General features: G+C 36.3%; 1 protein-coding gene across 5 annotated transcripts in view; it reads right to left on the bottom strand.

Moving 5' to 3' along the window:
• Window positions 1–13,122, bottom strand: part of DENND4A (DENN domain containing 4A) — a 134,462-nt gene that overhangs the window by 45,358 nt on the left and 75,982 nt on the right. For all 5 annotated transcript variants that reach the window (XM_030931291.1, XM_030931294.1, XM_030931295.1 and 2 more), the window contains 3 exons: window positions 12,485–12,630; window positions 3,359–3,492; window positions 135–270 (listed from right to left, as the gene is read on the bottom strand). In XM_030931291.1, the coding sequence (XP_030787151.1) occupies window positions 135–270; window positions 3,359–3,492; window positions 12,485–12,630 (416 nt within the window). The remainder of the gene's footprint in view (window positions 1–134; window positions 271–3,358; window positions 3,493–12,484; window positions 12,631–13,122) is intronic.

The following is a 13,122-nucleotide window of genomic DNA, read 5'->3' as shown; positions in this document are numbered from 1 at the left end:
GGGTGAGGCAGGAGAATGGCGCGAACCCGGGAGGCGGAGCTTGCAGTGAGCTGAGATCGAGCCACTGCACTCCAGCCTGGGCGACAGAGCGAGACTCCGTCTCAAAAAAAAAAAAAAAGAATGCGATAAAGTACCTGTTTTGTTCTTCTGAACATGGGCGAAGGGCTATTAGGACTACTTGATTTTGAAGGCAGTTTGTTCTTCTTTGCTTGTAGAAATCCTTCAGGTCTTTCAAATAAATTGTTCCTAAGAACTGGAAATCCATTATAGCTGTTTTAGAAAAGACAAAAAAAGGAAAAACAGTTCTCAAGCACACATAGATGATCACAGTGGTTATAGGTTAATATAATTATGACCAATAACTTCTTCACTTAGAATTTAACTATCTTTCTTCATCAGGCTATGATATGTACTCAATAAATATTCATGCTAATGTTGCTCTTCTTACTATAATAACTAGAAATGTAATAGCCAAATTCAGACTCAAGTTATTTTTTCAGGAAAAGGGAAAAACATAAATGAACATGACATCCAACTCCAAGGTAACTTAAGCAAACTTTTAAAAGTTAGTACTCCTGTTAATACATAGCAAACATATTAGATAATATGACGATTGGTAAAAGGTCCACCAAACTAGGACTCTTCCAAAAAGGGCAATCATTAATGTCATTGCTTTGGATTAACATATTTACTGTTGAACTTTCCTTCTTAGAAAGATGCAAATAACAACCTTAGGTTTAGCACATTAGCACACCAGACTTTGCTCTCACATTCTCATGAACTGGTTTGTCAGGTTAGCTAGTAGGTTCAAGGCATCATTTATGAGAAAGAAAACTCAGAAGGTTAAATAAGAGGAAGAAAAGGTTAGAATACGTGCTCTATTAGGAGGTAAACCTAATAAAGGTGCTAGACCAAGATGTTCTGGACATTTAAAAGCTAGCAGCTAGGCTGGGTGCAGTTAGTGCATGCCTATAATCCCAGTTACTCAGGAAACTAAGGCAGGAGGAACGCCTGAGCCTAGGAATTCAAGGCTGTAGTGTACTATGGTTCTGCCAGTGAATAGCCACTGCTGTCTAGCCTGAACAACATAGTGAAACTTCATTAATAAATAAGTAAATAAGTGAAAGGCAGCAGTTAGGAAAAAGATACGCTGAAAGAAACCAAAATTGCCTCCTGAGCAATACACTTAACCTGTTTAAGAACACTATATAATATTTTCTTAAAGGCATATAAATAGTTTCCATTAGGAAGAAACCTAACTACAATAAATGAGGGTAGACAATATTTTTTATACATTACTATAGTCAAATTCCATAGAATAAGAAAATACTAGCAATGATTCAATGTTGAGTAGGAAACAGCAAAGAAATCCAGGAAAACCATGTCCCTTAAAAAATTCATTGTATATATATGATAAGATAATAAGACCACTTTGTGTGTCTTATTTCAAATGCCTCATTATTTTACATAGACAATGTAAGTTTATGAGTAATCTCTTATGAGGCAGACTCTGTGATCATTAAGGACATTTACAGTGTTTTCCCAATTATGGTTATGATTACACCAAAATTATATGAGTAGTCTGAAGAAAAAAAGACAGATTCTAAAAAAACAGAAATGTTTTCAGATAAGTAATTTTCTTTTTATTTTATTTTTTGATTTGTCTGTTCCGTCGCCCAGGCTGGAGTGCAGTAGCTCAATCATGGCTCACTGCAGTCTCAACCTCCCAGGCTCATGTGATCCTCCCACCTCAGTCTCCTGAGTAGCTGGGACCACAGGTGTGCACCACCACGCCCAGCTATTTTTAAAAAATTATTTGTAGAGATAAGGTATTGCTATGTGGCACAGGCTGAAATAATACAGTTTTTTTGGAGACAAAGTCTCATTCTGTCACCCAGGTTGGAGTGCGGTGGCACGATTTTGGCTCACTGCAACCTCCACCTCCCAGGTTCAAGGAATTCTCCTGCCTCAGTCTCCCAAGTAGCTTGGATTATAGGCACCTGCAACCACGCCTAGCTAATTTTTGTATTTTTAGCAGAGACAGGGTTTTCACCATGTTGGCCAGGCTGGTCTTGAACTCCTGACCTCAAGTGATCCGCCCACCTCAGCCTCCCAAAGTGCTGGGATTACAGGCATGAGCCACTGTGCCTGGCCAAATTTTCTTAGTGTTAAAGGACTAAATCTAAAAGTAAAATTTAAATTAAAAAAGTTAAAACCAAACCACAGAAACACAAAACTCTATTAGTGACACATACGAAAAGACAAATAAGCATAAAGTATAAAAGAGATTAAGAAATGAGAACTTGTTTAGAAAGAAAAAGAGAGGAAGAGAGAAATTAAGAGAAATATTTTAAATATCTTCGACAGAAGACATTTAAAAAGTGATATGAACAATATCATCACTGGATGAAAAGAGTAGAAATCAAGTGGCCTCTGATTAATCAACATTCATAAACATCTATCACACCACTTTTTCATCTGTAAAAGGAAGAATTTAATCCAAGTCATAAACAAAGATGTCTTGAAAAACCCTTTTTCAATGAAAATAACAAACTATGATTTAAAGGGTGATAGATGTGAAATGGTTTTAGAATATTTAAACAAAGTAAGAAAGTATTATTGGAGAATTAAGAAATCTTTTAAACTCTAAAAGAAATCACAATTTTAAGTAAAAATAAATGTATATTAGAAACTAAATAATGCATTCACCTCTATCATAGCCCTTATTTTACTGTGCTCAGGACTTTTCTTTCTTCTTCACTAGACTTGAAGGCACAGACAATGTATCATTCAAGTCTATATACTTAGCACAGTGTCTAACCACATTTCCTAAATTAACAATGATCAATTCCAATAATTCTGAATTTCCATGACTTAAAACTCATGACAAAAATTAGTAACTTAAAAAATTATATTGTACAAATCAAGGCCACAAAGATTGACTCTAAATTAGATTTAATCTTTTTGTAAACCAAGGTTATATTAATCAGTGTGTGTATGAGATGAAAAAGGATTGAATGTGAGGAAACCAGTTTTAATGAAAAAAATCAAAATTCTATAATAAAAGTGCTGCATTTGAGGTGGGGAGTCTAACTGAATGTAATCAACATTTACAAGGATAGATACTTATGCAGACATCATTAGAGAGCTTCCCAAGTCTATATTATGCAAAATTATATATGTTTTCTTTTTATACCTCAAAGCTTAATAATGGATGTGGGATAAGCTTGCTTACCACCTAAAAATTAGGGATCTGTAAAGTTTGGATTTTTGAAAATACCACAGTCCTTAGAAAGCTACGTCACAGATGATGGATTGCTTCTCTCTTTCAATCTCAAACATTCTGCCTCTTGAATACCTGTACTGTAAAGGGGGTTCTTCACCATTGGGTAGGTGGGGGATCTCAGGTGGTGTTACAAAAACAGTATGTTCACTTTTGAAAGATTCATCCAGTTCTATAAGTCGCACTTCACCGCTCTTGTCCATATCCACCTAAAGGAGTTTTAAAAACATATATTAAAAAGCCACATTGGTTAGCCAAGTGTTCACATAAAGGGAAGTGGTTAAATAAACCATCTGCACAATGGATACTAAACAGCCATTAAAAAAGAAGAGTGAGCAAGTTCTCTATGAGCGCCAAAATAATTAAGTGAAAATAGCAAAGTGCAAACTGTAAATAGTATATTACTTTTTGAATAAGAAATGAGGAAAATACACACACACACACACACACACACACACACACACACACACACACATATATATTTTTTGAGACAGTTTTGCTCTATCACCGGTTGGAGTGCAGTGGTGTGATCTCAGCTCACTGAAACCTCCGCCTCCCGGTTCAAGCGATTCTCCTGCCTTAGACTCCCGAGGAGCTGGGACTACAGGCGTGTGCCACCACGCCCAGCTAATTTTTGTATTTTTAGTAAAGGCGGGGTTTCACCATGTTGGCCAGGATGGTCTCGATCTCTTGACCTTGTGATCTGCCCGCCTCGGCCTCCCAAAGTGCTGGGATTACAGGCGTGAGCCACAGCGCCCGGCCTTTCATTTTTGCTTATATTTACATAAAGAAATACTAGAAAGATACTAAGAAAAGTACCTATATGAGGAAGAGGAAAAGAATAGAGTAGACAAGGATGGAATAGGACCTAGATGAATATATACCTTTTTATATTTGAATATACCTTTTTATATGCAAATATTTTGCATTTGAATGAGACTGTAATCAAGAAATAATATTTTTTAAATCCACGTACATGTGTGTCTGTGTGGTAAGAATAGTGGATTCTATATATTTTAAAAATTTATACTAAATATAACAACTTTCCCTAAGCTCTTTCAGCGTATGTAGAAGTACATGTGAGTTAAACTCTAGTCACATCAATATTGAAAGCACTTTAATAGTACTATTTCTACTAGGTACTCGATGGCAAGGTAATATCCAGAAAAAACAAAAACTTCGTAGAACCTAAACTGCCCCACAAGAGCTCATAAACTAAAGGGCATAATATTGATATTATTAATAAAAAAGGATGTCATACATATGACAAAATACATTTCACAGAACTTTATTAGGTTAGAAATATCATATACCATGTGGATTAAGTAGAAGAGTAGGAATTACTAACAAGTTAAACCTTTAAGATAAGGACTTAGGGCAGAGTATACCAAAAAAGAACACAGATTAGTTTTAAAAATTTTCTAACACTTAAAGGAACCAATACATTCAAAATCTTATATAAATTATTGATAATTTCACAGCAGTATATGCTATACTCTCTTGGATTAAATAATGTTTTTAATGGTATATCCATACAGTGAACTAGATAAAAATTAGGACATGATTCAGAATTATAATAATGAGAAAAACATTCACAAAATAACAATAAATGAGAAAAGAATCAGGCTACTAAATCGTATATTATGATTTTTTTTTTTGAGACAGCATCTTGCTGTCGCCTAGGTTGGAGTGCTGTCATGCAATTTTGGCTCACCAGAACCACCGCCTCTCAGGTTCAAGTGATTCTCATGCCTAAGCCTCCCAAGTAGCTGGGACTACAGGTGTGCACCACCACACCCAGCTAATTTTTATATTTTTAGTAGTGATGGGGTTTTACCATGTTGGCTAGGCTGGTCAGGAATCCTGACTGTAGGTGATTCCCCTGCCTTGGCCTCCCAAAGTGCTGGGATTACAGGCATGAGCCCCTGCACCCAGCCTATATATTATGATTCTTAATGGTTTTTTTGAGACAGGGTCTTGCTCTGTTGCCCAGGCTAAAACGCCAAGGTGCGATCACAGCTCACTGCAACCTCAAATTCCTAGGCTCAAGTGATCCTCCTGCCTTAGTCTCTCAAGTAGCTACAACTACAGGCGCGTGCCACCACACCCAGCTAATTTTTCTTTTTTTTTTGGTAGAGATGGGGTCTTGCTATGTTGCCGAGACTGGTCTGGAACTCCTGGTCTCAAAGCAATCCTTCTGCCTCAGCCTCCCAAAAATGTTGAGATTACAGGAATGAGCCACCATGCTTAGCAAATGTTTATTTATTTAATAGTTCTCACTCTTTTTTTAGCAGCTTCTCCCTCTCCATATTGGTGCCTACTTTCCATTCTCCAGCCATATTGTTCTCATAAAAAAGTGTGGGGTCCAGGACAACTGCTCTAGTTTTCAGTGAAGTCTATACAAATATTAAAATTTTGCACTGTAGACTCAATAGCTTGGTAAAAGTACTTCCTTTTACTTATATACCAATAAAATCTCATTTTAACATTATAAAAATAGCCGTGCAATAAATCCTACATTTATAGGTTGGACATCTCTGTCTTTTGGAAAGCATGGTGACATCTGTCTCTATTGAGAGAAAAAGAAATCCAACACCCACTGCAAGATAAAATTAAAATAATTTTCATATTTTCCCACAAGACATTAATATGCTCAGAAAACACTGGAAATGGATTCTTGAGAAACCAAGAAAAAATCTTACCAGACTATTTGTTACACAAAACTGCCTTTAGTTAAGCACCATCCCACAGGAACAGATTGTAATGATTTAAAATATAATCATATGAAGAACAAGAACACATGGTTCTTAAATTAGTCATAAATGAAACACATAATTCTCATATATTGTTTTTCTTATTTCTATTCAGTATTACCCACTCCAGCTTTTTAAAGTCAGTCAAGTGTTTTGTTTGGATATGCTAAGATCAAAAGAGTTAATATACCATGTGAGAGTAAGTGAATAATGGTACCACACATCTAATTTTTGTTCAATAGTAGTTATGAACCATATGAGACAGTTAATGTATACTTAATGTTATTTATTTTCTATAGTTAAACTGCCAGAAGTAAGAGTTTTGTTCACTTATAAACTTAAGCTCAAAGTTACTCAACTAAGGAATAACCCTCACAAAAATTATTCTTTTTAAAGTGTTACTGATATCTAGAAAACATATGCAGATGAATAGTAAGCACTGATTTTTTGTGAGTCACTTACTGTGGTATCAAAACATGAAAGGTAGTAACAGCATTGCATAATTATTTACATTTCAGAGAGTTCTGGTTAATAACAACACCAGGGATACAATTAACCTCTGCTCTAACTACATATGAACTTTATTAAGATATATTTTGAGTCAGGCACGGTGGCTCATGCCTGTAATCCCAGCACTTTGGGAGGCCAAGACGGGCGGATCACCTGAGGTCGGGAGTTTGAGACCAACCTGACCAACATGGAGAAACTAAAAATACAAAATTAGCTAGGTGTGGTGGCACACGCCTGTAATCCCAGCTACTCGGGAGGCTAAGGCAGGAGAATTGCTTGAACCCAGGAGGCGGAGGTTGTGGTGAGCCGAGATCATGCCACTGCACTCCAGCCTGGGCAACAAGACTCTCTAATAAGAGTCTCTTGAATTATAATAAAGCAAATACAAGTAACTATGTTTTAATGCATTAATTTTCAGTTTTGATTTTCTGAGTAGTCATTAAAATCTTTAAGTATAATGTTAATTCATATATATAAGTGATCTTTTGTTAGATCTAGACTTCAAATAGATAAATAACACTTTAGGAAAATAGTCTACCTAGAAACAATGATTATACATTTAATAGAATTTTCTTTTTCGAGACTTCTCAGAATTCATAATCTTTAAGCAATGATTCCAGTCATCTTCTGCATGGACTATCATCACATAAACAACAAGTGGCCTACAGAAAATCCTAGACAACATAATGTATTAATTATGAGTACTAAGATATGCTCCTTAGGACGTAATACCCTAGTCAGCAAAATTACAAATCTTGTATATCTTAAATATCAATATTTATTTAAATCATGTGACTTAGCTAGGAATCCTGAGTTCTTAGCTAAAACAGAAACTTGTGAATAGGATATATAAAATAGGCCAAAAATAAAAGGGAACAATATAAGACTTCTCTCTTCTCACTGTTACTTGGATTCTGATAACTAATTCAGTGTTCTCATGTGGATTAATAAATTTATTGGCTAAAGCATGCTATTGGCAAAACCTTGGTTACCAATTTGGTCCCTTATGATTCACTAAGGTTCGCACAAGGAACAACAATTACACAAATGTATGCCACGGTTCTTAAGGGAAACTCAGTGAGAACATATATACAACCAATGGAAGCCTAACACTTGTGAGAAAATCATTCAAAGTTCATAATGCCAGACAGAAACATCATCTTTATACACACACAAAAATTGTTCCTATAAAAAATGTAGAGGAATTATTTTTTAAGGTACACCTGTCTATTTATTGCCAATATTTAATTTTGTAAGCACTGATATGGTTTGGATATTTGTCTACTCCAAATCTTATGCTGAAATGTAATCCCCAATGTTGGAGGTGGGGCCTGGTGGGAGGTGTTATGATCATGGGACAAATCCCTCATAACTTGGTTCTGTCTCTGTGGTAGTGAGTAAGTTATCTCGAGATCTGTTTTATTTAAGCATAAGGCACTTTCTACCATTCTCTCTCTCATTCCACCTCTGGCCATGTGACATGTTGGCTCCCCATTGTCTCCCCATGGTTTTCTGCCATAACTGTAGGTTTCTTGAGGCTTCACCAGAAGCAGATGCCAGCACCTCGCTTTCTGTAAAGCCAGTAGAACTACGGGCAAATTAAACCTTTTTTTTTTTATATAAATTCCCCAGATGCAGGTATTTCTTTATGGTAACACTAGAACGGCCTAACAGACGTGCCAAATAAGGCAAACATAAAACTTTGATTAAAATATTGAAAAACAAGTTCTTGGTATAATACTCAAATGAAGACAAAACTGTCAAGGAGCTATTATTATTATTATTATTATTATTATTATCTCTTCAAAATAAACAGGTTTTCACCATGAGCAGTAGCCACTCCTATAAACCCAGCAATTCGGGAGGCTACTACAAGAGGATCACTTAAGTCCAGTAGTTCAAGGCCAACCTGGGCAACACGAGGAAACCCTGTCTCTACAAAAAATTGGCCAGGCATGATGGCATACGCCTGTGGTCCCAGCTACTCAAGAGACTGAGATGGGAAATCACTTGGGTCCTGGAGGTCCAGTCTACAGTAAGCTGAGATCGTGCCACAGCACTCCAGCCTGGGTGACAGAGGGAGGCCCTGTCTCAAAAATAAAAAATAACAAAGAAAACAACCCAGGTTTTCAAAGCTTTATAGACCAGAGCTCAACATACAAAATGCGGGGTTCCACAAGTCTGTTTGTAAGAAGGTTATTCAAAATGTAGAAAATAAATCTTCCCCCAAAACAATGTCCTTTCTGGGGTGATGAAAACACTTCGAAGTCATGGGTTACACGGAAATACATATTTGCCAAAACTCATTAAACTTTGTACATTAATGGTGTATTTACTGTTTGTATATCTCAATAAATCTGATTTTTAAAAATGTCTTAAAAAGTGGTTAGCATATCATTCCACACATACAAAATTAATACTTCGTTGTTGCTGGTTTTTGTTTAGAGACGGGGTCTCACTATGTCGCCCAGGCTGGACTCCAACTCCTGGGCTCCCCACTCAGACTCTTGAGTAGCTGGTAGTAATCGCTCTTGGGATTAAAGGTGCATACCACCATGCCCGACTTATAAAAATTTAACACGTATTTATAGCAAAACACTGCTACGCTACCATTTGAAGTATAGCTAATCACCATTTATAACAGTGTTTCTATGGGAAGATGAATGGAGAATTTTAAGCAGGTAATGGCATGTATCCATCTTTTCCCTATTCCAAAGCATTTTCAAGAAAGAACTAGGGATGATATTTCTGGATACTTTCATTTGTTAATTCCCTAACAGCACCAGAAATAGTATTTCTCTGTATCAATCATCCCTCAAGTGTTCTAAACTGAAGGAAAAGGTAGATGTCTACAAGGTTCTGAATGTGTTCCTGCTGTTCATATGTACAAATCATTCAAAAATTGAACATTTCTGTTATGAAATGATAAACCAAATGAACCATTAATCTATAAACGTGAATAAAATCCAGTTACAGGCAAAAATAGTCATAATATTTTCTACTTTTTAGTTTATACAACACTACTCTGAACACTATGAGATAGGCAGCTATAATTATTTATCCTCAAACCATTTTAAAAACATACATAAGAAAACAACATATAAAGACTAAATGACTAAAGTCACAAGTATAATAGTCAAGATTAAAGTACTTCTGATTCCCAATGTAGTGTGTTGTTCCTACCATAGTATTTTCCTATTCATAGTGAGAATCACTTCTCATTTTTATAAGACACAATTGGTACTTATTCAACAATCAGTAAGGCCAATTTCATGTTAAACTAAGAATTGAACCAATTTCTGAATATCAAGGGATAAGTTGTATTTTGGCTGTTGCGTTAAAAAAAAAACCCATTGATTTTTTCTTTCACAGTCACATAAATTTGAAAGTGATGAACTTCTTTAAATAATCTTAACATTACAAATTGTTGTGATCATATATAATAAAGCTTTTATTTATTCCTTTTTTCTATTATCATGGCCATAAGATCATGGATACTATATACCTATTTAAATACAAACTTACAGGAAAGTTTTAGTATAAGTAACTTCTTCCCTTAATCTTTGAGAGTAAGCTGCTGAGTTGATGACCTATCTTCACTCCTGAATACTTTCATACTTCCTGCAAAGACATTCTCCTACAGAAATACAATCAACTGGGAATTAACATTGATATATTATTACTGGAATCTCAAATCACATTTAAATTTCGTCGATTAGCCTAATAACGTTATGCCTAAAGGATCTAGTTTTTTTTTTTGAGATGGAGTCTCGCTCTGTCGCCCTGGCTGGAGTGCAGTGGTGTGATCTCGGCTCACTGCAAGCTCCGCCTCCCGGGTTCACGCCATTCTCCGGCCTCAGCCTCCTGAGTAGCTGGGACTACAGGCACCCACCACCATGCCCGGCTAATTTTTTGTATTTTTAGTAGAGATGGGGTTTCACCGTGGTGTTGATCTCCTGACCTTGTGATCTGCCCGCCTCAGCCTCCCAAAGTGCTGGGATTACAGGTGTGAGCCACTGTGCCCGGCAACGATCTAGTTCTTAGCTAAGCACTGCATTTGGTTGTCAAGTCTTCTTACTTCACTTTAGACAAACTTCTCCATTTTTACTTTATTTTCTTAACCTTAATACTTTGTAGATTACAGAATAGGTATTTTGTAGAATATCATTTAATATGTGTTTGGTATTTCCTTGAGATTATATAGGTCATACATTTTTGCAGGAATATTACAGAATTGAGGTTGCATTCTCATTGTAATCTATTAGGAGAACACAATGTTGACTTGTCCCGTTGTAGATGATGTTCATTTTGATAACTTGATTAAAATGGTATTTGCCAGGCTTTTCCACTATAAAGTTACTCTTTTCCCTTTTGTCATTAATATGCATTTTGTGGGGAGGTCTTTAATAACTACGTAAGATCCTGCTTCTCATCAGATGACTTTCAATTGATTGATATCTGTGTGGACTCATGTTTTTTATTTTACTCAACGGGCTAATCTGTTACCAACATTTGATGCTCAAATTGTCCTAGATTTGCCTGTGGAAATCCCTTCAAATTGACTTCTGTGTGTGTATTTTGTTTTAACATGTCTCCATCATTCTTGGAGCAATTCTTGGTTTTCTAACACAAGATACCTTAGGGCTTATCGGGTATTTAGAAGCCAAAATCTATACATTAGGTGTGCTCATTGCTGTTGCGGTGTGGCTGCTTCCAGGTCCGCCCAATGTACAGAGGTAGGGAATATATGTGTGTATACACCCAGACACATATACTTACATCTACATTTATTTCTGTATCTATCATTGAAAACCAATGATACTACACCAAATCTCCAACTCTACACCAATGCTACAGGGTTCAATTTAGTTTTCTTCACTTCTGTATTTGTAAATCTTTTCTCTCAATAAGAAACTTTATTATCTTTAATATACTTATTTGATCAATCTCCCCAATATGTAACATTCTCCCATCTTTACCACCACTGTCTCCCATGCAGATGACTTCTTCACCTTAATGTGGTTTTGACAACCCCCTCCAGACCAAATCCTGCCCCACCATGCTGACACCTCTCTCATCTAGATGAAACTCTGACATCTCATTTGGTTCCCTTGCTATTCCCGTGAGGATACTCTCCCTACCCTGCTCAGACTCTGACACTCCATGTTGTGGTCACCTCTGTATGAGTGCTCTTCTCATCCCGTTTAGGTTCTGACACCCTGCAGCAGTCTGCCCCGAACATGGACACCCTCTTTAAACTGCCCGTCCTCTGATTCTCCAAGTTAGAACATGCCTCTCCAGGAATACTCTCCTTACCTGGCTTGGGCTCTGACATTCCAGCTAGGCTGTTCCTCTCTCTCCACCCTATTCAGGTTTTGAAACCCCTCTCTGGACTACCATCCTATTACCTCCTCTCTCTCCAGCATGAATACCTGCCTTGCTCTGTCCCACCTAATGATATTAGGACTGAATAGAAAGGTTTCATATATAAATTTAAAATTATAGAACTAACTAATTTAAGCTACAAACTCATTCTCAGTTGTGGAAATATTCAGGTAAAACATTTATTATACTTTTACACCTACTTTCAGCATGTGACAACCCATCTCTGACAAAAAGGGAGAGGTGAAAATTACAGATGTTTAAGTTGGAGGTGCACAGGCTGGCAAAAAATTCCTGGTTTTATAAGTGGGCAGGGAGGGTTAGGGACCTGATTGCTAAAACAAAACTTATGATTTAGTAAAATTCTACAAGGTAATTGTAAGAGGTGCATTCTATAATTTCTAGCAGGCTACCAAAACTTGCATTATAAGCAGTCAATGATGAAAATGAAATTAATTTCGATTTCATTAAAAGCTATAAATAGAAACTATAACTCATAACATTTATAACAGTAACAAAAAGTAAGTTAGGGCATTGTAGATGTACCGTTACTTACTTTATCTACACAATCATCAAAAAATGCCAGGCTTGCATCTTTGTCACTAACAAAAGAACACTCTTCAATGAAGCGAATAAACATTTGTGTTTTGGTCATCATGTTATAGAATTTTTGATGTGACCGGTCCCGGCTTCTTAGGAAAGCTGTTCAACATAAATATATAATATCAGAATACATAATATCATTCATAGATTCACAGAATATTTGCACTAGAAAGAATCTGAACAACCATGTCATCTACACCTCCCACACCACTACCATTTCACACGTGCCCTGAGAGGGGAAATGACCTGACAAAGAAATAGGAGAACAGTAATAAAGGAACATAAACCCAGATCTCTCAAATCTTCACCCAGAACTGTCTCCACTGTTTTCTCACCATCTTGAAGATTATAAACTAGTACATTTGAAAATTGCTCTCTTTTCCCCCAAAAGCTTTGCATATTACATGCACAAACTTGCTCTCACACTCCATATAAATATATACATTATATATATATATTATACATATATGGCTTTTTCAAAGCAGCAGTAACATTCCCTCGTATTCATTCATGTTTGTGTCTTACTTATTGAAAACAGAGAAAAGGTTTATTTCCTGATTTCACCTTACTAACTATGCTCAGTTACACTGC

Source organism: Rhinopithecus roxellana, chromosome 5 (assembly GCF_007565055.1).
Source record: "Rhinopithecus roxellana isolate Shanxi Qingling chromosome 5, ASM756505v1, whole genome shotgun sequence".
Lineage (NCBI taxonomy): Eukaryota > Metazoa > Chordata > Mammalia > Primates > Cercopithecidae > Rhinopithecus > Rhinopithecus roxellana.
This window is presented reverse-complemented; position numbering and strand designations above follow the sequence as displayed.